The sequence below is a fragment of the Canis lupus genome, chromosome 10, assembly GCF_003254725.2.
Source record: "Canis lupus dingo isolate Sandy chromosome 10, ASM325472v2, whole genome shotgun sequence".
NCBI classification, from domain to species: Eukaryota; Metazoa; Chordata; class Mammalia; order Carnivora; family Canidae; genus Canis; species Canis lupus.
Window position 1 is genome coordinate 69426532 of NC_064252.1, and position 20731 is coordinate 69447262.

General features: G+C 35.2%; 1 protein-coding gene across 2 annotated transcripts in view; it reads left to right on the forward strand.

Moving 5' to 3' along the window:
* GMCL1 (germ cell-less 1, spermatogenesis associated) overlaps positions 1-20731 on the forward strand; it is a 60767-nt gene that overhangs the window by 4075 nt on the left and 35961 nt on the right. For both annotated transcript variants that reach the window (XM_049115937.1, XM_025470637.3), the window contains exons 2-9: positions 2509-2632; positions 4416-4512; positions 5712-5809; positions 8723-8835; positions 9482-9547; positions 11173-11257; positions 14092-14182; positions 18294-18431. In XM_049115937.1, the coding sequence (XP_048971894.1) occupies positions 2509-2632; positions 4416-4512; positions 5712-5809; positions 8723-8835; positions 9482-9547; positions 11173-11257; positions 14092-14182; positions 18294-18431 (812 nt within the window). The remainder of the gene's footprint in view (positions 1-2508; positions 2633-4415; positions 4513-5711; positions 5810-8722; positions 8836-9481; positions 9548-11172; positions 11258-14091; positions 14183-18293; positions 18432-20731) is intronic.

The window sequence follows — 20731 nt, forward strand, 5'->3', positions numbered from 1 at the left end:
TGGATTGTACCTGTTCCTTTTTTCTTTTTTTCCTTTCTAGGTGCTTTTTGCTTTAAGTTCTGGGAAGTTTCCTTAACTTTATCAGTCTGACTCTCGTTTGGCTTTGTAATTTCAGTAACCTGCTTTTTAGTCTCTAAGAGCTCTTTTTTCTCCTTGTTTCATCATAGTATCCTGTTGTTTTATAAATGTAATATTCTCTCAGATTTCTAGATACACCAATTTTAGAGTGTTTTAAGTTCCCTTTTTCCTAAATTAATATATTTCTTCTGGGGCCAGTTCCTCTCTTTTCAATAGTCTTTAATCTCCCAATTCTCTCCATATTGGGTCATCCTTGGTTGTCTGCTTATATTTAAGAATGAATAACTGGTATGTGTATGTTTGTGTGTGTGTGCGTGTGTGTATGTTTTAATAGAGTAAATAGATCTATTGCTACCAAGCCTTTGCTTTAGGAAGACTGACTACTGAATTGGATATGAGTGGAACATGCTTTGTTTTAGAGTAGAGGTTCCCAAACTTTTTTTGTTCACAGAACCCTTAGTGTCTCAGTAATATTTTTCATGGTACCTCCAGTCCTAAAGAAGTACCTCACAGTTAGGCTCAAACTACTGCTTAATAGTAGTAGATAGTATAGTACCTGAAAGATACTGCTGTGTTGTTTCCTTCCAATATAAAATACTCCACACGCATCCTTGAGTTTGCTGTGGTGCTCCAGGTGCTTAGACACATGGTTTGGGGACCATGATTCAGGGTGAATGGGTTAAGAGCTCACAAACTACAGATTCCTCAAATGCCAGAATGAGGATTGCTTTGTCCGGGGTGCCAACACCTACACTAAAGTCTTAGCTTTTCCTGATAGATTTGTCCTCTCCTTCCTAGAAGAGCCTTGGAACCTTTGTCTGAGTTATCTATATTCTGGCTATCTGTGTTCTGTATTCATACATGGTGGAAGAGGCCATTAGGGGAACGTATTTCCCATTTTTGGCCTCACTTTTGCCTTTTCTTCCCCTGAGACCTCCTCCCCTCAACCCACACAGGCTTCTGAAGGGCAGATGGGTTTCAGCCTCCATCCTAGACCTTCACGATGTATTCCAGGTTGGGGCTTTTGCTGCTCTTTTGTGTTCCATTTCATTTTCTAACTTCCAGATCTACTGAATTCTCTCACCAGGTGATAAACCCATCCTTACTCTCTGCTGTTGTAGGCTTATTCCTTTCTGTGCTTTTAATCTTTTAATGTAATTTGGGGATGGTGCCATCAGGAACTAGAAACTATATTGTCCCATTTATTTCTCACAGTAACCCAATAAAGTGGTTATTATTAATATCCTCTTTACATCTAGGGTAACTGAGCTGTGGTGGAGCTGGGATTCAAACCCAAGTCTCTCCACCACCAAAGCATGTGCTCTTTTTACTATCTGTTGGGAAGACATGTCAAACACACTGGTTCAAGACATCATCTGAAATGATAGCTTCATTTTTTTTTTTTTGAAAGATGAAACATTTTAACTACCAAGAAAACTTGTCAGGATTGGCCAGGAATATGAAAAAGTATGCATTGGCCTTTGCCTACGGCTTTTCTTACTCATTGGACCATCTTGAACAATGATTATCAAACTTAAAAATATATACAATTCATCTTTTAAATGAGATCTTACGCAGAATCCCCAAGATATTGGGGATCCCTGGGTGGCTCAGCGGTTTAGCGCCTGCCTTTGGCACAGGGCGTGATCCTGGAGTCCCGGGATCGAGTTCCGCTTCGGGCTCCCTGCCTGGAGCCTGCTTCTCCCTCTGCCTGTGTCTCTCATGAATAAATAAATAAAATCTTAAAAAAAAAAAAAAAAGGAAATCCCCAAGATGTGATGCTGCTCTAGTTGAAGTTAGGTGAGGGTGTCCAGGGTTTACTTCTTAGCTCTTTCTTCTGGTGGCCCCGAAGACACTCTTCATTGAGCTTAGTTTTGAAAACCTTTGATGTAAGGCTGCAAACCATTTGTCTAACGGGGAAAAAAAGTTGTTTGACTAGTTTAAGAATAGTTTGGTACCAAAATAAGATTAAATGTAAATTACTCTGAAAATTACTTGGGTAGGTAAAATTTTTACTCTTGTTCTCCATTTTGTAGTTGCAAAAAAGTATCATTGCAGTTGTATTGAGATCCTTCATAGTACTATTCTCTAAACAAGGAAGTCAGAAAAATCACTGTGCTGACTTACAGGTAATTCACTTAGTTCAACAATCACAAATTACAAAAAGGTGCACAGTGAAAGGTCACCTGTATATGATGTCCCATCTAGCCACTATTAACCCTTTTGGGAATAGAATACCCTAGAGATAACTACTATTAATTAGTTTCTTATGTTCTAATGCAAATTTGCATATAATATTCCTCTATCCTTTTACACAGTGGACAGGTTGGCTCTGTTTAATAGAAATTGAACAACAAGAATATTTTGTTTTATGCAATATGAATAAAACATTCAGTAATACACATATTATATTTGCATTTCTTTTAACAGGAAAAAATTAAAGAGTACATCCAAATATATTTACCAAACATTATTTTTGAATGGTGAAAATAGTGACATTAAGATTTGTGCTCTAGGAGAAGAGTGGAACTTACACAAAATATATTTATGTCAAGTAAGTATTTTTCTATTTCAGTAATCTAGGTAGTTATTTAAAAATAGCTCAAACTCTTTCAAGTCATGTTCTTTCTAATTGCATTTCACTACTTTGCATGGACAGTTGTTTAAGTCCTAACATCTCATTCCAAAGTCTTGTTTTATTAGAAATACAGCATATACTTAGTTTGGTCTAGAAAACAGATTTTGAATATTTATTGTCATACCAGCCCAGCAAATTTTTGTCATTACTTCAATGAGGTTCTTGTATTGATGCCTTTTGTTGACAAAAGAGAAAAAAGGGGAAATTGCTGAATTTGTTTATTTGTATATAATTATTTAAATTGGATGAATTTAGCCGAAATGTTATTTGTAGTTATGGTTGAATATGAATGGGAAGTTTTGACACTTATTCTTTTCTTCTGGAAAATGCAGCTAAATTAAAGACCAGACCCAACAAATACAAACTAATTCATTCAGCTGATATACATATTTGGTTTGTGTGCTGAAAATATTACTATCTGCCTCCTCATTTAATTTAAAGATTCAAAACTTTCAAAATGAAAGAGTCACTTTAATGGCTCAAATATTTTACTCATTTTTTCATCAAATCTATCTGTTCTTTCTTCAAATCATTGTTCTAGGCACTGGGAATAGAACAGTGGACAGTTCAGTTTTTATCCTCTGGAGTTTATATTTTCTCCCTTCTTCACTGTTTGACAGTAATTACTGGTAAGACAGTATAGTACAAGATTTTCAGTACGAATATTTTAAAGCGATAACATTTAAAAAAAAAGATAACATTTTAATCATGGTTTTTATTTGATTTTTTTGAATAAATTTACTTTGGCTTGAAGTATATAGCCTGGGGAATATATCAGAACAGTGGCCTCAACTTGAGGCTAGGGTCCATGTCCTCTTTTTTTTTAATCTATGAAAGCAGTTTTGTGAATTTAAGGATGAGAGTACGTCTCTGAAGGCTTTGCCTCTCAAGAGAAACTGTATTGATAATAGTGCAAGTCAAATGCTAAAATATAGTAAGACCTCTAAGGAGTGAAACAATATTTTGTTTACTGCTGTATTCACAGTGCCTTATACATTCAAGTATTCTGTAAAATTAGTCAATATCTGATCTATTCCAAAGTAATTCTAATTATGAGAGGTGCCATCTAGATTGTAACTAAAGACTTCATCTGTTCTGGTACCTTTCCAAGAATTTAAGTCCATTCTGGAATTTTCTGATTAGGGTAAAACTAAACTTTGGATTTATCTTAATTTCTGGGGAACATCCCTTTAATGCTGACTCGGGACTGGTTTGGACCCTTTACAGCCACTAACACAGTAAGGATTCAACAGTATGAAGGTTCACTCCTTCTGAGTATGTAATTATGTATTCACCTTGTGTGTTGTCAGATGTTTATGAGAGTCTTAAATATGTGTTACAAAGCTTGAATTTAGGATGTCATTGATAAGGAAAGCATATACAAGATGCAGAAATTGATTTAACTAAGTAAAAAGCTAATGTAAGTTTCAAATAGTAATATAGGGATTCAGTTCAGATAGTAATATGAGAATTTGGTTTAGTTTTCATTAAATTAATGCTCAACAAAGTATTCTGACATACCTTAAGTGTCCTTAATTTCATTTTTCCTGTAGACATATTTAGCAATTCTTTTTCTCTTGAAATAATATGTATTCTTTTTGATTGAACAGTTGTTTGGAATTAGGAATGGGAAAGTAATTTGGAAGAAACAAAGTACTGGATAATCGTGGTTTTTTTTTTTTGTTTTTCTTTTTTTAAGTCTGGCTACTTTTCTAGTATGTTCAGTGGTTCTTGGAAAGAATCCAGCATGAATATTATTGAACTGGAGATTCCTGACCAGAATATTGATATAGAAGGTAACCACCACCATAATTACTATTATGCAAAAATTATAACATAATCTTTTTTTTTTCTTTTGGTAGAAAATAAATATTTTTTTCTAACCTTGTAGGCTAGGAAAAAAGCCCCATTTAATATGCCAGGGTGACAGTTTTGTGTTGATTTGCTCCATAGTTTTTATCAATTCTATTCTATCTGTCCTTAACCTACTTAGTCATGTAGGTCTTATCAGTTTGCTTACTTAAGCTTGTAAATATATCTGCCTGGGATGTGGAAGATGTAGGGTGAAGTATTCCCCATGTATGAAGACTTTCATGTAATTGGTGTTTTAGAGCTCCGAGTTCTTAGATGAGGAAGCTGAGGCTTAAAGGATTTAGGGACTTATTTTAGGTTTTAGCAGTTTAGTGAACCTCAGTCGGCCTATAGTTTTTCTAATTACTGTTCCAGTGCTCATTCTCTGCTCCCCTCTTTATCCAAATGTTAAGTACCCAGTACTTAAAACGGAGGCAAAGAAAAAAGTTAAGGATATGTATAAACACATGCAAAAGTGGCAATAGAGAGAAGGAAGGATAGGCCTAAATAGCTGTGGTGGCTAGGGGAGAGTGTGGCATGGAGAGGACCTGGAGCTATTCCCCACTCCCCAGTAATGAAGCACTGAAAGCACCAGGGTTAAGAGTATCATGGGGTCTGTGTACTTAATGATTGGTCTACTCAGGGTATCTTTATAAAACTTTTCCAAGGGTGTCTTTTTTTTTTTTAAGATTTTATTTATTCATGAGAGACCTAGAGAGAGAGGCAGAGACACAAGCAGAGGGAGAAGCAGGCTTCCTGTGGGGAGCCTGATGTGGGACTTAATCCCAGGACCCTGGGATCATGACCTGAGCCAAAGGCAGATGCTTATCCACTGAGCCACCCAGGTGTCCCTCCAAGGGTGTCTTAATTCTGATTAATATCTTAATCTCTGTCAAGATTAGATACAGAAGAATCCAGCTGTTAGGTAGAATAAATGGAAATTTGTAACACTGTTATTAAATTAGCACCATTAATCGATAACCATTACTAACATTTTAATTATTGATACTTCTCTTATCCTTTTATGTACATCCTAAATTTATATGTATGTCTTAGAGTATGAAGATGATCGTTGTTGTTAGTTTAGTAATACTTTTATAGATACTGTTCTTATTTCATTCCCTATGTCTACTTTTGTTTTCAGCACTACAGGTTGCATTTGGGTCACTATATCGCGATGATGTCTTAATAAAGCCCAGTCGAGTTATTGCCATTTTGGCAGCAGCTTGTATGTTGCAGTTGGTGAGTATGCACATTATTCAAAGAAAGGATCACAGTTGGACCTTTGTTTCAAAGTATTTATTCTAAAAACAAAAATAAAGCTTAGCTTTTTAGTTTTTAGAATAAAATAAAATGTGTAAATATATCATTTGTGATAAGTCATTTAAAATGCTTAACCAAAAAAAAAAATACTAATAAAATAAAATGCTTAACGAAAACCGATTTATTATAGCTAAGGGGGTCATCGTGTCTGTGTAAGATGAATGCAAGCAATTTCAGTGTAGGATATCTTAGAATTACTATAATGTGGTTAGAATTTACTTGTCTAAGTCCATTTACAGATTTCTGTTCATTAATGATTTAACTGTTATCAAGCAGATCACTTAAGATTACTGATTCATATGGGTCATGGGTTTGAAAAGCATTGAGTGCTTTGTCAGCTTTTTCTTAATTTTGAAATTGTTGTGGTAAACCACACAAATATATAAAATCCATTGGTAGAATGACAGATTTGTTCTTTCAGAAGAAGTATATTGAGCAATGTGTCAAACTAGACATAGGAATCCAAAGGTAAATTAAGACCTAGTCCCAACCTTTAGGGAACTCACAATATAATGTGTGAGTGGGGGGAAAAAAAAAATATATATATAGATATATAAAAATGTGTGTGTGGGACCCAGTAATAAAGAAATGTCTGGTGTTATAGGTATGGTAATAAACATCCTGTAGGATTTAGCAGATGAACAGAGGGAGTGGTCAGTTCAATTTGGTGGTGCAGAAGAGGAAGTTGAATCATGAAGACTGAAAATGTATTTATCTTGCAAAGAAAGAAGAGCGGAAGGAAGCTTTTTATACAGATGTAAGATGTGAAACAGTGGAGGATCAGAGAATCTGAGTGGGATATGGCTCTAGCACAGAGATAAGCACATATAAGCTCTTTAGCTTACACAATGTTTAAGAAGGGTTGTAGAGAAGGCAGCAAGGCCAGATTGTGAAAATCCCTCTATACCTTTTAAGAAGTTTTGACTTTGTATGTAGGTACTTTTGGAAGATTTTTTAAAAAATATTAATATATTGGGCATTTTATTTTATTTTTATTTTTATAGTAATGATTTATAGAAACAACACCAAAAGCATGAACCATGAAAGAAATAACTGATAAACTGGTCTTCATTAAAATTAAAAACTTCTGTGGGATGCCTCGGTGGCTCAGTTGATTAAGCGTTGGCCTTTGGCTCAGGTCATGATCCCGGGGTCCTGGAATTGAGCCCTGTTTCTCTCCCTGCTGAGCAGGGGAGCCTGTTTCTCCCTCTGCCCCTTCCCCTGCTTGTGCTCTCTCACTCTCTCTCTGTCAAATAAAATCTTTAAAGAGGGACACCTGGGTGGTTCAGTGGTTGAGCATCTGTCTTTGGCTCAGGGCGTGATCCCAGAGTCCTAGGATCGAGTCCCACATCAGGCTTCCTGTATGGAGCCTCTTCTCTCTGCCTGTGTCTCTGCCTTTCTCTTTATGTCTCTCGTGAATAAATAAAATCTTTAAAAATAGATAAATAACAACAACAAAAAATAGATAAAAGTAAAATTTTTAAAGAAAAAAATTTAATTATTTGAGAGAGAGTGTGCATGTGAGTGGGAGATAGGGCTGAGGGAGAGAATCCTCAAGCAGACTTGCTGATGAGCTCAGAGCCTCATGTCCAGCTTGATTGTATGACTCGTGAGGCCATGACCCGAAACGAAACAAAAGTTGGGTGCCCAACTGACTGAGCCACCCATGTGCCCCCTTTTGGAAGATAATGATCAGAGGAAAGACAGTTATGTTTTAGAAAGAATACTTCAGAAATCATGTGAAGGATGTATTGAAGAAAAGATGAGTAATCTTACTGCAGTAGTCCAAGTGAGGGTCTAAGGTTGGGCAGTAGTGATAAGCATGGAGAGTAAAAACTGGATCACAGAAAGATTAATCCGGGATAATCCACGGACTTGGTGACAGACAAGATATTAAGAGGAAAGCGGAAGGAGCTAGAGGGGGGCAGGTAGTCTCAAATGACTTCCAGGTAAGTTTAAAATCCTAACAGAGTTAGTACTTTATTTTGATCTTTAGAAAAAGTTAATTGTTTCCTTTTCTGTGACATTTGTATGCTGATCTGTGTGAAGTATTAGTAAATAGCTTGCTCAATATACTTAGTTGAAATCATTTGATTTTTTACATGCTGTGATCCTTTTAATACTTAATTTTCAACAAGTACACTTTATTTTCTAACTTTAGTCCTTTTGGTTTTGTCCTAAATCCATTTTCTGCATTATCTTTATGACTTCACTAACTAATTTAATAATATACTTGCATGGTGAATGTATTTCAGAAATTTAGGTAAAAAGTAACATTTTTTCATATATTGAATAAAATTAGTTCATTTGAAATCTTACATCTAAACATTTCAGATTAATATTTCAATGTAAATAATAATATATTTGTTTTAGGTACATCTCTTAGAAATTGATAAGTGTTTTGTAGTTATAAACACTTCTGATGATTCATACTGTTCACTTGCCTAGCTCCATCACATGGTTGACTGAGTATGTTAAGAGATCTTAATTGAAAGAGAATAGGCGAACCAGGCCGAATGGTGCTTAAATTTGCCGGTCCTGGAGAGGGGAAGAATACAAAAGAAAGAATAGCAGTGTTCATCTGTTACTTTACTACCTTACTGCTTTTTACCCCCTCCATTCTGCTTTTCAATTCCAAGTATTTAGTTGAATACTTGCTGGATTTTTTTCAGTATTTTTACTGGACTTCAGATTTAGGCTTGCTACACTTGATGAGTTTTCTTTCATTTCTCCTTTTTTTTTTTTTTAACTTTTTAATATGTAAAAGCACATATTCAGAGCTAATTTTTCCCATGTGAAATGGGCCTTTCCAGTGCTTATTTATATTTGCAGGATGGTTTAATACAGCAGTGTGGTGAGACAATGAAGGAAACAATTAATGTGAAAACTGTATGTGGCTATTACACATCAGCAGGGACCTATGGATTAGATTCTGTAAAGAAAAAGTGAGTTACCTTTTTTATTTTTCCTCCCATCCCACTTGTGGGAATTTGGCTGCTTTGGTTTCTTAAGAGAATGTATAGCTATAAAAAAGAAAGAAATAAAAAAAAGATACAGGACTAGAATTTTGTTAAAGTCCTGTTTTACATTTGGATAAATTAGTAAATTTCTTGAAAGTGTTGTCTATGTAAGTGACCATGGGTGGGTTATACATGTTTATATGTGGCTTATGAAAACTCTGGTCACTCTTTACAGTGTCTTTTTTTATTAATATTTTTTAAGTAGTAGGCATAATAGACATTGTATCAATACACCTACTGGCAATGTTTTTAACTCCTGAGAATTTCAGTACCCATTTTCAAATTACAAAGAAGGTTATAGAAGTATGCAAGTACTTTCATAAATGATGTAACTCAAACCTGAAATGAGATTTTCTTAATTAGATATGCACTTATTAATATAAAGAGAATATTTCCTTAATAACTGCTGACAAAAACAATACTAAATTTTTGGTTGTTTAATTTAAAAATTTGAGCATGTTCTAGCAAGACTAATTGTTTTTTATTTTAACTGTAAGTTCTACTAAGTAAGTTATAAATACATTATATATTTACATATCATGTAATAAATAATTCCATGTTTTAATTTCAGGTGCCTTGAATGGCTTCTGAACAATTTGATGACTCACCAGAATGTTGAACTTTTTAAGGAACTCAGGTATTTTAATTTTAAATAACTTTGTAATTAATCATTCTAAATAATGTTTATTTGTTAAGGTATGCATTTCCTTTATGCAAAAATATATTACTTATGAAAAAGTGAACAATTTAATGAAAGGTATCTTGACATCTATGAACTGAAGAAATGCTTCACAAATTTCTTTGTCATAAATAATATGAAAAAATAATATGTATGTCTACTATTTTAACCAATTTTAATATAAAAACTTACTGCTAATATAAAACTATAGAAAAGTATCAAGTGTTACCTCACTTTTGCTAGGTTCTTAGAGAATCTAAAAGTTTTAAAAACCATCTTTACCATTGCAAAATTAAGTTTTAAAGATTTTTATTTTAAGTAATCACACCGAACATGGAGTTTGAACTCACAACCTTAAGATCAAGAGTCACATGCTTCACCAACTGAGCCAGCCAGGCACCCCTGCAAAATTAGGTTTAAGAAAATTGTTTTAAACTTTATACTAGGTCTAATGAAGTTAAATTCATGGTCAGGTTGGCCTTTTGAATATATTCCTTCCTGCCTGCCTTCCTTCAACAAATACTTCCTGAATGTCCACTATATATGAAGGTACTCTGTTAGGGGCTGTGAAGGATTCAGAGATTATTAATTCATGGTTTCTGCCCTCAAAACATCCCCTGTGATGTCAATTTTACTGAATTTTTTTTTTTTTTTTTTTTTTTGCAGGGGTGGGTGGGCAAGTAGGAAAAAGACAAACATTCTTATGTTTAAATACAATATGGAATAGAGAGAATTCAAGTTTCTTTGAACTTTAAAGATGAAATACAAGAAGTAGTAAATGTGTTATTTTTATTGCTAGACCATCTCTTGTATTCCTGGGTCCGTTCCTTTCCTCTGCCCTTAAGAGGTACTTTGGTAGAAAAGTTTGAGAAGTATTACTAGTGATATCAGGGTATAAACAAAGCTCTGCATTATGTTTGGTTTGAATATCATTAGAAACACTTTTTTTTTTTTCTTGTTTATAATTTCTCATTGAGCTCTTTCAAAAAGAAATTGTAGTGGTCATCTTAAAAACCTAGATGTCCTTCTGGCTTTTTATGGCTTAAAGGAAGGGGGGAAAAACAGCTGGTGATATCCTTTCCACTAATACATATTTCTTGATCTTACTCATTAATAGTAATAATATGTTTTATGACCAAGCAGTTTTCTCAGGCTTTGATGTTAAAGGTTACTTTGAAGATAATAGACATTTCAGTGAAATTTTGACATGTCTTAAAAAAAAACAACAACAAAAAACAACAATGAATGGGCAAGAAAGACCTATAAGAACCCTGCCACTTTATCAGAGCATACTAAAAGTTATCTCATGGAGAACCTTGTTTTAACTGGGTTAATTAGCAGATCAAAGCTCTTTGTTTTCCTGTTCAAAGAAAGACCTTTCATAGTATACTGTCTGAATTAAAAGTATCCTTGTGTTCACGTAGGTTGTTTCTGTCTAAGATTCTTCCGTCTTGGGCAAAAAGACTGATATAATTTTTAATTCCACATTTTCTTTTCATAAGAAAGAATTAAAATTTTTTAATTCCACCAGAGTATTTTAGTCTGCACAAGAATAAACTCTACCTCTGCTTTATCTTTTCTAGTATAAATGTCATGAAACAGCTCATTGGCTCATCTAACTTATTTGTGATGCAAGTGGAGATGGATGTATACACAGCTCTTAAAAAGGTATTGACATAATATGTAAGGGCATCACCTCAGCATTACTTACAATAGTGAAAAATTAGAAACAGCTAGTATCCGGGGAAAAAGGAATGGTGTAAATGTAAGAGGAAATATGCCATAATGTTAAAAAAATTATTTGTTTAGGGATTTGCTGTCATGAGTGATTTTAATTTCATTCTTTATACTTGTCAACCTTAAAAGTATAATAGCCAGTTATTTTACCAGCAAAATGGATTTATTTGGGAATAGTAGAGGAATTGCAATTTGTGACATGTATGCTATGACAAACCATAGGCAACTCCAGACCTCAAAGGAAAGGAACATTATAGAGAAAAGATAGGGGGATCCCTGGGAGGCGCAGCGGTTTGGCGCCTGCCTTTGGCCCGGGGCGCGATTCTGGAGACCCGGGATCGAATCCCACATCGGGCTCCCGGTGCATGGAGCTTGCTTCTCCCTCTGCCTGTGTCTCTGCCTCTCTCTCTCTGTGACTATCATAAATAAATAAAAATTTAAAAAAAAATAAAAAAAAAAAAAGAATTTGGGAGGGGCTGCTTTGAATGAAAGTCTGTTGGAGGAAAGTGAGTTCCTTGTTGTCTGAGTTGTGGTGTCTTCTTATTGGCTGAGCTTGTTGCTGGACAAGGAGAAATTCTTCCTTTTTCCTGCTAGAGTAGTAAAGTAGGTTTCTTCCTATTGGAAATGTGAGGCACCTGTCTTACTGTTGGGTCTGCATTGATGACAAGTGCTGGGCCATGAGAGCTCCCATCCTGTTTCTTTTGTTTGGTTTCACATACACTTTTCTATCCTAGGAATATGTTTCTGTTTTTTTCCCAGATTTTTTTCAACCATGAGGATGTATTATTTACATAATCAGAAATGTTAATTTATATGGTTTTTAGAAATGTTTTGAAAGTTGAAGTAATGACTTCATGATGAAAATTTCACTTTTTCTAGAAAATGGTGAAATTTTTTAAAGACCTTATTTGTACTTCAGGCACATGTTTTATTTCATCCATTTGAAACGTTTTAACATTTTTATTTTTATAACTCTGAAGAGACAAATCAGCTATCATTCTTGTTCTGTAGATGGTAGGACTTAGAACTCTTATAGTTACTGACAGATTTGAGGTAGAACCCAGGTTTGTGAGTCCTAGTCCATTGCTTTTCCCACTGAATAATTTTGCCGCTAACCTTTTGGCCCTAGCAATACAATCTCCGTTTAACACAGCTTTGAAATTAGGGAATGAGACATCTTCTAAGTTATATTATTGCAATTGCTTGTTTTTGTGGTAGGGATGAGATTCTATTACTGTTTGTTTGGTTTTTTTCAAGGAAGTTTAGTAACTTAGTTATGCAGTCATTGAAGGGTGGACAGCCCATTTCTATCTCTGAGCCACTGGTAGCATTCTTTGTTTCCTATTGTTGTAATTGCTTTTATGCCAGTAATGATAAGTGCTTACTATGTGCCAGGCACTATTCAAAGTAAGTTACACCTAATAATTCTTTCAATGTATGGGGAGCCTGGGTGGCTCAGCAATTGAGTGTCTGCCTTTGGCTCAAGCCGTGATCCTGGGGTCCCGGGATCGAGTCCCACATGGGGCTCCCTGCATGGAGCCTGCTTCTCCCTCTGCCTATGTCTCTGCCTCTCTCTTTTTCTGTCTCTCATGAATAAATAAAATCTTAAAAAAAAAATAATTCTCAGTGTCCCATGAAGTATCATGCTCATTTTATAAATGAAAAAATTAAGGCCCAGAGATATTAGGTAATTTGTCCAGCTATTAATTGGCAGGACCAGGATAAAACAGTAAGAAACTCCTTTTTCCCTTGTTTAATAGACGATTATTAAATAATCTACTAAATTATTATTAGATAATTAAGATTGTTTTTATAACTTTACACAATATTTTGCAAAATTGAGTTGAGTAGAATAAATTAGTGTAAAATGACTAATGTAACATATATAAAACCTTTCCCTCTTTTTTTTTTTAAGATTTTATTTATTCTTGAGAGAGGCAGAGACACAGACAGTAGGAGGAGCAGACTCCATGCTGGGAGCCTGACGTGGGACTCGATCCTGGGACTCCAGGATCAGGCCCTGGGCCGAAGGCAGGCACTAAACCGCTGAGCCACCTGGGCTGCCCAACCTTTACCATTTTAATTTGTGTAACTATACTGTGTTTGAGGCCATATTTTTTAGGAATTTGATCATTCTTTATCACACACTGTTTTAGTTTTTATCTTTGTTTTTTGTTTTTTGTTTTTTTAATTTTTTTTTATTATTTATGATAGTCACAGAGAGAGAGAGAGGCAGAGACATAGGCAGAGGGAGAAGCAGGCTCCAAGCACCGGGAGCCCGACGTGGGATTCGATCCCGGGTCTCCAGGATCACGCCCTGGGCCAAAGGCAGGCGCCAAACCGCTGCGCCACCCAGGGATCCCAGTTTTTATCTTTGGACCACAATTAAAGCCATGATGATTTTTTTTTTCTCCTAGAGAGGGAGAATGGGAGAGAGGGGCAGAGGGGCAAAGGAAGAGGGAGAGGGAGAGAGATTCTTAAGCAGGCTCCACATCCAACGAGGAGCCCAGTGCAAGGCTTGATCTCACAACCCTGACATCATGACTTGAGCTGAAGTCAAGAATCAGATGCTTAACCAATTGAACCACCCAGGTAGTCCAAAGCCATGATGAATTTAAAGCTTGTAAGCATATCACATAATAGTTCTACTTCTTTCAACTGCATGTATTGGAAATTAAATTTTTTAGATACTATGTTTTAAGGTGGAAGCAGTTTGAATGTAAAATTGTAACATGAAATCTTGTAATTTTTTTCTTAAATTTAAGTGGATGTTCCTTCAACTTGTGCCTTCATGGAATGGATCTTTAAAACAGCTTTTGACTGAAACAGATGTCTGGTTTTCTAAGAGGAGAAAAGGTATGCCTGAAACTTTTGAGAATTTGTTTTTTGGGCCTTTTTAATTGAAATTTATTAAAATCAGGTTCTAACTTATTTGTAGACCTAGAGAATTTTAGATCTGGTGAGGACAGTAAGCAGTTATCTACATCAGCCCCTAATATAAATTGAGAAAAGTAAAAATAAGAAAAATGCCTTGCCAAGTATTAACAATTATTTTCCCTCGAACTAACACCATAGTTTGATTCCCCCAAACTATTATTTTTCCCATTTTATCACCAACAGGTCTTGGTGATTACATTCATCTTTTATTTGACTACATTGAATTTTCCCTAACACATTAGCCCTATCAAGCAACAGTTCTTAACTCGGGCTTGGGGGGCCCATCTACAGGCCTCAGTGTATCACTAACCCCAAAAGAACATGCACAACTTTACAGGTATGTGTGTGTTGCATGCATTTTGCAGAGTGAGAACTTCCATAAGTTCTCATAAGTTTTGTTGGATTCTTAGAGAAAATCGTTCTAAAATTCATTAAGATCAGCTGCCATTAAATTCTTTCTTATTGGGACAGAGGGAACATGCAGTGTATTTATTTTTTACTTTGCTAGAACAGATAATAGAGAAAAATTTTTTAGGTACAAAGAAGTGGATAAATCATAATCCTTATTAGTTCATGGTCATTTTTGGTCCATGGATGGCCACGTTTTTTATTTTTAATAATATACTGAACCCCCACAAACTAATCTTCAAGTACTAGAACATTAGTAACTTCAGTTACTTGTGCTTCTCTCCTGTTGTTTCCTCTGACTTTCCCAACCACTATCTTGAATTTTGTGTTTATTATTCCCTTAAGAAAATGTTATTGTATTATGCATGTATGTCTTAATATATGTAACATAGTGGTGTACTAGTAAGGTGGTCTCTGAAAAAATAATCCCTGATTTGCAGTTTTTTAAATTTCCATGATACAAATTCTCCCAATGTGGCTGATTCCAAGCTACCAACATGATATCACTGACATTGAATGCAGAGTTAAGAAATACACACCATCAGCTCTTATAAGCCAGTGCAGGCCATCTCTAGCACCACTGGACAACATAGCATCTGATTTTAGTTGTTATTGGACAGTTTCATATTGTGGTCTTAATTTGTCATTTCCTTGAGGAGATTGAACAGTTCTTTACATGTTTATTAGCCATATGTTTCCTCTTCTGTGAAATATCCATTCTTTTTCCTATTTTAATATCATATTTGTGTTTTCTTAATAACACAATAGGCATTCTTTATTCCTGATAACCAATCCTTTGTCATTTATCTTCTAGTTTGTAGATTGCCTTCTTGCTTTCTTACGGATATCTTTTGATGAGTAGAAGTTCTTAATTTAAAATCTAGTGCTCTTTATGTCTTATTTAAATAAATTTTGTGAAGTTATTTTATACAGAGAGATTTCCTAACTCAGAGCCAGATAAGTTATTTTCCTGTCAAGCTCATGAACCAAAAATACAAAGGACCATACCAAAAAAAACCTAACTTGATTGCCTTGAAGAACAAAATTCTAAACTTATATTTTAAATTATACTTTAGAGCTACATTATGGCAATTAAAGAGGCATTAGAGAAGTTATAGAGGAGAAAATTTAAACAAAAAACCAAATGGAGAGAGAGAACAACTGAAAGAGGTTAAGGAGGTGTTGGAGAAGCTAAAAAGACAAAGGCACTCTGGAAACTGGGGAGCTGTTAGGTGAATCCCAACAGAAACTTATGCTCATTTGAACTCCAGCAGTCCCATTAAGATTTTTCCTCTACGCTCTTCATTCTGGCCTCAGTCGTGTAGAAGTACACAGTTTTAGATAACTTTTCAGGGAGACACTTATTGCATAAAACAAAATGTATGATGCCTTGTGTTTCAGTGAGGACTTTTAAGGTCATGTCATACAGTTTTATTTTTATTTTAAAGAAAAAAAATTCATGAGAGCCAGAGAGAGAGAGAGAGAGAGCCAGGGAGAGAGAGCCAGAGACTCAGGCAGAGGGAGAAGCAGGTTCCCTGCAGGGGGCCTGTTGTGGCACTCAATCCCAGGACCTTGGAATCACGCCCTGAGCCAAAGGCAGATGCTCAACCACTCAGCCACCCAGGCGTCCCATGTCATATGGTTTTAAAATGATCAAAGAGAGGGGAGCCTGGGTGGCTCCATTGGTTGAGGGTCTGACTCTTGATTTTGGCTCAGGTCATGTCTCAGGGTCATGGGATCAATCCCCCCCATCAGGCTCTGAGCTTAGCAGGTGGTCTGCTTGAGATTCTCTCTCTCCCACTGCCCTTCCCCCCCAACTCTCTTTCTCAGTCTCTCTCAAATAAATAAATCTTTTTAAAAAATTATCAAAGTGGTGAGGACTCAGGAAATAGGACAGAAAAACCACTTGTAGTCCCCTGTCCCATTATATTTTGAGACATTTCTCTTAGGTTTTATTAATTATTTGACTTTTCATATACATTGCTCAGGACTACAAGAAACAGTGGAAATTTAGACTTTGTTCTACACAGTTATTCATAGGGACTGCCATTGAACTTGGCTAGTGCAATTAATATGGCTATACTTGGCCAGCTACAATCTTTAAAATATATTTTTAATTCATGAATTCTTACAAAAGTAAATTGGCTAATCTTTTCTATACTCTTGAAAAAAGGGCTTCATGAGATAATTTCCAGATTTCTAGATGATCTAGTATTAGATTTTTTTTTTTTTAAGATTTATTTAAGAGAGAGTGCGCATGTGCATGAACTGGGAAGGAGGGCTAAAGAGAGAGGGAGACAGAATCTCAAGCAGATTGTCTGCTGAGCATAGAGCCTGACTTGGGCCTAATCTCACGACCCTGAGATCATGATCCAAGCCTAAATCATGAGTCAGACACTCAACAGAATGAGCCACCCAGGTGCCCACTCCAGGTATTAGATTTTTATTACTTGTTCATGTGATGGGGCATCTGTAAGACCATAATGGTATTCATAGTACAGCCCATGAATTGGCACATTTGATTCAACATATGAACACTAGAACTAATGTTATCCTTAAAAAAAGGACGTTAACTCCACATAAGTAAGCAAAGTTAACTTAATTTTTAAAATGAATTTACTGCTTTTTTGTTTACTTTGACTCTGAGCAGACACCAAAGGAATACAAAAAATGTATGGGGTAAAAATTAGAAAATTATGAAAATACTTTTCATTAAATAGACTGTCTTTTTGCTGATTTCAGGAAAAAATTATTTTAGTGGACATCATCTACTTTCTTGTTCACAGTACTGTGTTCCATGTGAAACATAGTTTTAGCCATAATAGATAACAGTAGCAACTCAACTTTTTTCTCCATCCTTAATAGCAGCACAGAGTATGCTCACATGGGTATCCCTTTTTAATAGAAAATAGGCTAGGGCTTTTGCACAAGTTTCTATATGATAGTAGGAACTAGACCTTTCCTTCACACTCATGAAAGCACATTTGAATACAACTGAGAGCAACTATTTTTAGAAATAACCTGAAATTCTCCCTAAAAGAAAAAATTCACATACTTCATAAACTTGAATTGTTTTAATAATAAATACTATCCTTGTGGCTATAGTGTCTTTGTATCTTATTTGGTACTATGATAGAGAATTAACATATTAACTAGTAGTGTTCATCACATGTAGCTAAAGCATAAATTAGATGAATCCCAAAAGACAAACCCATGCATGTCCTGTGTTTGGCATTCGAGCTCTGGGTTCCACTAGAGTGTTCAGTCTCTGAGAGAAGGTTTCTGGTGAGAGACCGTAACCCTAACTACCATTCTCAAGCCTTCTTTTTCCAAACCTTGCTGCACTGGAAGCTCCAAACTCCAGAAACAAGGTACACAAGTGAATTCTCAGCCCAAAGGCCACTTGGGACCAAAATTAGTTTCCTGGGGCTTCTTCCTAAATCTTTCCCAGGTTTTTATCCATACACCACAGGTGTGTATAATCTTTGTAAAGTAGCTTATTTGTATTCTGATAGACATACATGTGTCTGTGTGTCTGTGTCTCCCTGCCCATAAAAACATTTAGGAATAAAATTAGATACATTTGAAAAGAATGCCTATTGATTTAAACTGTTTTTTATAGATTTTGAAGGTATGACCTTCCTTGAAACCGAACAAGGAAAACCATTTGTGTCAGTATTCAGACATTTAAGGTTACAGTATATTATCAGTGATTTGGCCTCTGCAAGAATTATCGAACAAGATTCTTTGGTACCTTCAGGTAAGAGAACATGACAAAATTATGATTTTAAGTAATATCTTTCTGATTATGTTGTAAAAAAGAATAATAAAGAGAATAGAAATTAACCTTAATCCCATTAAGAGACACACTTTTGTACCAAAGTGAAATCATATTATATAGGTAATTTTCTGTGTCCACATTTTATAGTGAGTATTTTCCCATATCACTTAGCACAATCCAGACTATTTAAAGGACTCTCGTTTTCTGTTACAGTTTTGTTTTGTGTTGTTTTTTTAAGTATGAGGAAAAAGAAACAAATCCTATTATCTAGGGTTAATATCTTGGTGAATTTCTTCTAGTCCTCTTTATTAATATATACACATTAAAACAAAAACAAAAATATATAATATATACTAAAATTTTTATTAATATGGATGTTCTTTAATTTAACTAATGCACTATTTTAGACCAGACTTTTAAAAATGAGTTTTGAAGTATACTGTAAATGAAGTTTGTTTGCTTGTTTTTAAGATGTATTTATTTGTTTATTCATGAGAGACATAGACTGAGAGAGAGAGAGGCAGAGGGAGAAGCAGGCTCCTCGCAGGGAGCCCGATGGTGGGACTCGATCCCGGATCCTGGGATCATGACTCGAGCCGAAGGCAGGTGCCCGAAGGCAGGTGCGCAACCGCTGAGCCACCCAGGCATCCCTAAAGTATCATTTAAAGATCATTACTGCTTTTATTATTAATACTCCTTAAATTTGCTTTTTTTCTTATTCTAGTCTTAAACCTTATGTCAAAGCAAATGTAATATCTTTGCTAATTATAATAATTTAAGTTTGTTAAACAATTACAGATTTGATTTTCTAAGTCTCTAGTGCTTATGTGAGATTTAGCTTAGTACTATATATGCATATAAAAAATAGGAAATAGAATTTGAAGATTTATTTCTAAATTTGTGAACATTAATAATTAGTTATAGATTTGTCTAAAAAGTTATATTGTTTTTGATAGCTCAATTTTTAATATAGATGTATGTTTATGGATTTAAATTGTTCTCAAAATCTATAGTTAGGTATTAAATGGAAAGTAAACCTACAGTTAACACTTCTGGTCTATTTGAAAGTAACACATTTTTATAAAATCACTCTAGCAGGTTTATAGACACTTTTTCTGTTAATTTTGTATAAATTGTTTTTATAGTAGTAATTTTAGAAAGCCAAGATAAAAGGCTGCATATTACATTTGCATGGTTGTGGTATTTTTTTTTTCCAGTGACAGTTTCTATGAAGATTATGTTCCCTGTAATATAGCAGATCTCTAATAGTTCTCATGTGTGTTCTATGCCAGGCCCTAGAGAGGTGTAATACTAGATGCTAGGGCCAATTACACTCTTAACTGTACTTCCTTTCAAGGCTTGTCAGAGATGAGTTTTGAAAGAAGTGGAAAAAAGTCTGTTCTGAAGTAATTCAGTGTAGGTGTATCTATGATGCACGTGCGTAAGCTTTATATTCTTTGAATATAAGGTGGGTGAAAGTATTTTAGTCTGACATGTTTTATTCAGTATAAAGTTGAAAATAATTTAGATTCCACATTTCTGACCAGATTTCAGCCATTTTTTCCAGACCTAAAATCACAGTAGAGGGCTTTTTCTTTACTTTAGAATGTTCCATTTTATTTATTCTTTATTTTTATTTTTTTAAAGATTTTATTTATTTATGAATGAGAGATACAGAGAGAGAGGCAGAGAGAGAGAGAAGCAGGCTCCCTGCATGAAGCCTGCTTCTCCCTCTGCCTGTGTCTCTGCCTCTCTCTCTCTCTCTCTCTCCTCTCTGTGTATTCTCATGAATAAATAAATAAAATCTTAAAAAAAAAAACTGTCTTACTGTATACTTTTACTGTCCTGCCTTAGCCCTCCTTGGTACATCTGATCTATCTTGTTACCATTCCTCCCAGACCTTTACATTATGTACTCTGGGACCCAGGTCAACAAACTCTCATGTCTTCCATCACTTTTCTCCATTTATTTAACTCTCCTAGAAGGCACTATATTCTCTCTCTAGAGGAGTTTCTGTCAGTTAAAACACCCTGAAAATATAGGAATAGGAGGCCAGACGTTCATGGTCCTAGTCCCTCAGTGCCCTTTCCGAAACTATTACTGCATAGCATCTAACTCACCCTCTATACTTTCTTGACCCTATCATTCTTCCGCATTCACTGAAGACACTGGATTTACCTTTCCACGTCTGCCCAGTCACATAATGTACTTAAATGATCATTCTATTCCGTTCCCTGGCCTCCGACTAATTGGACCTCCACCACAGTAACATGTTTTGT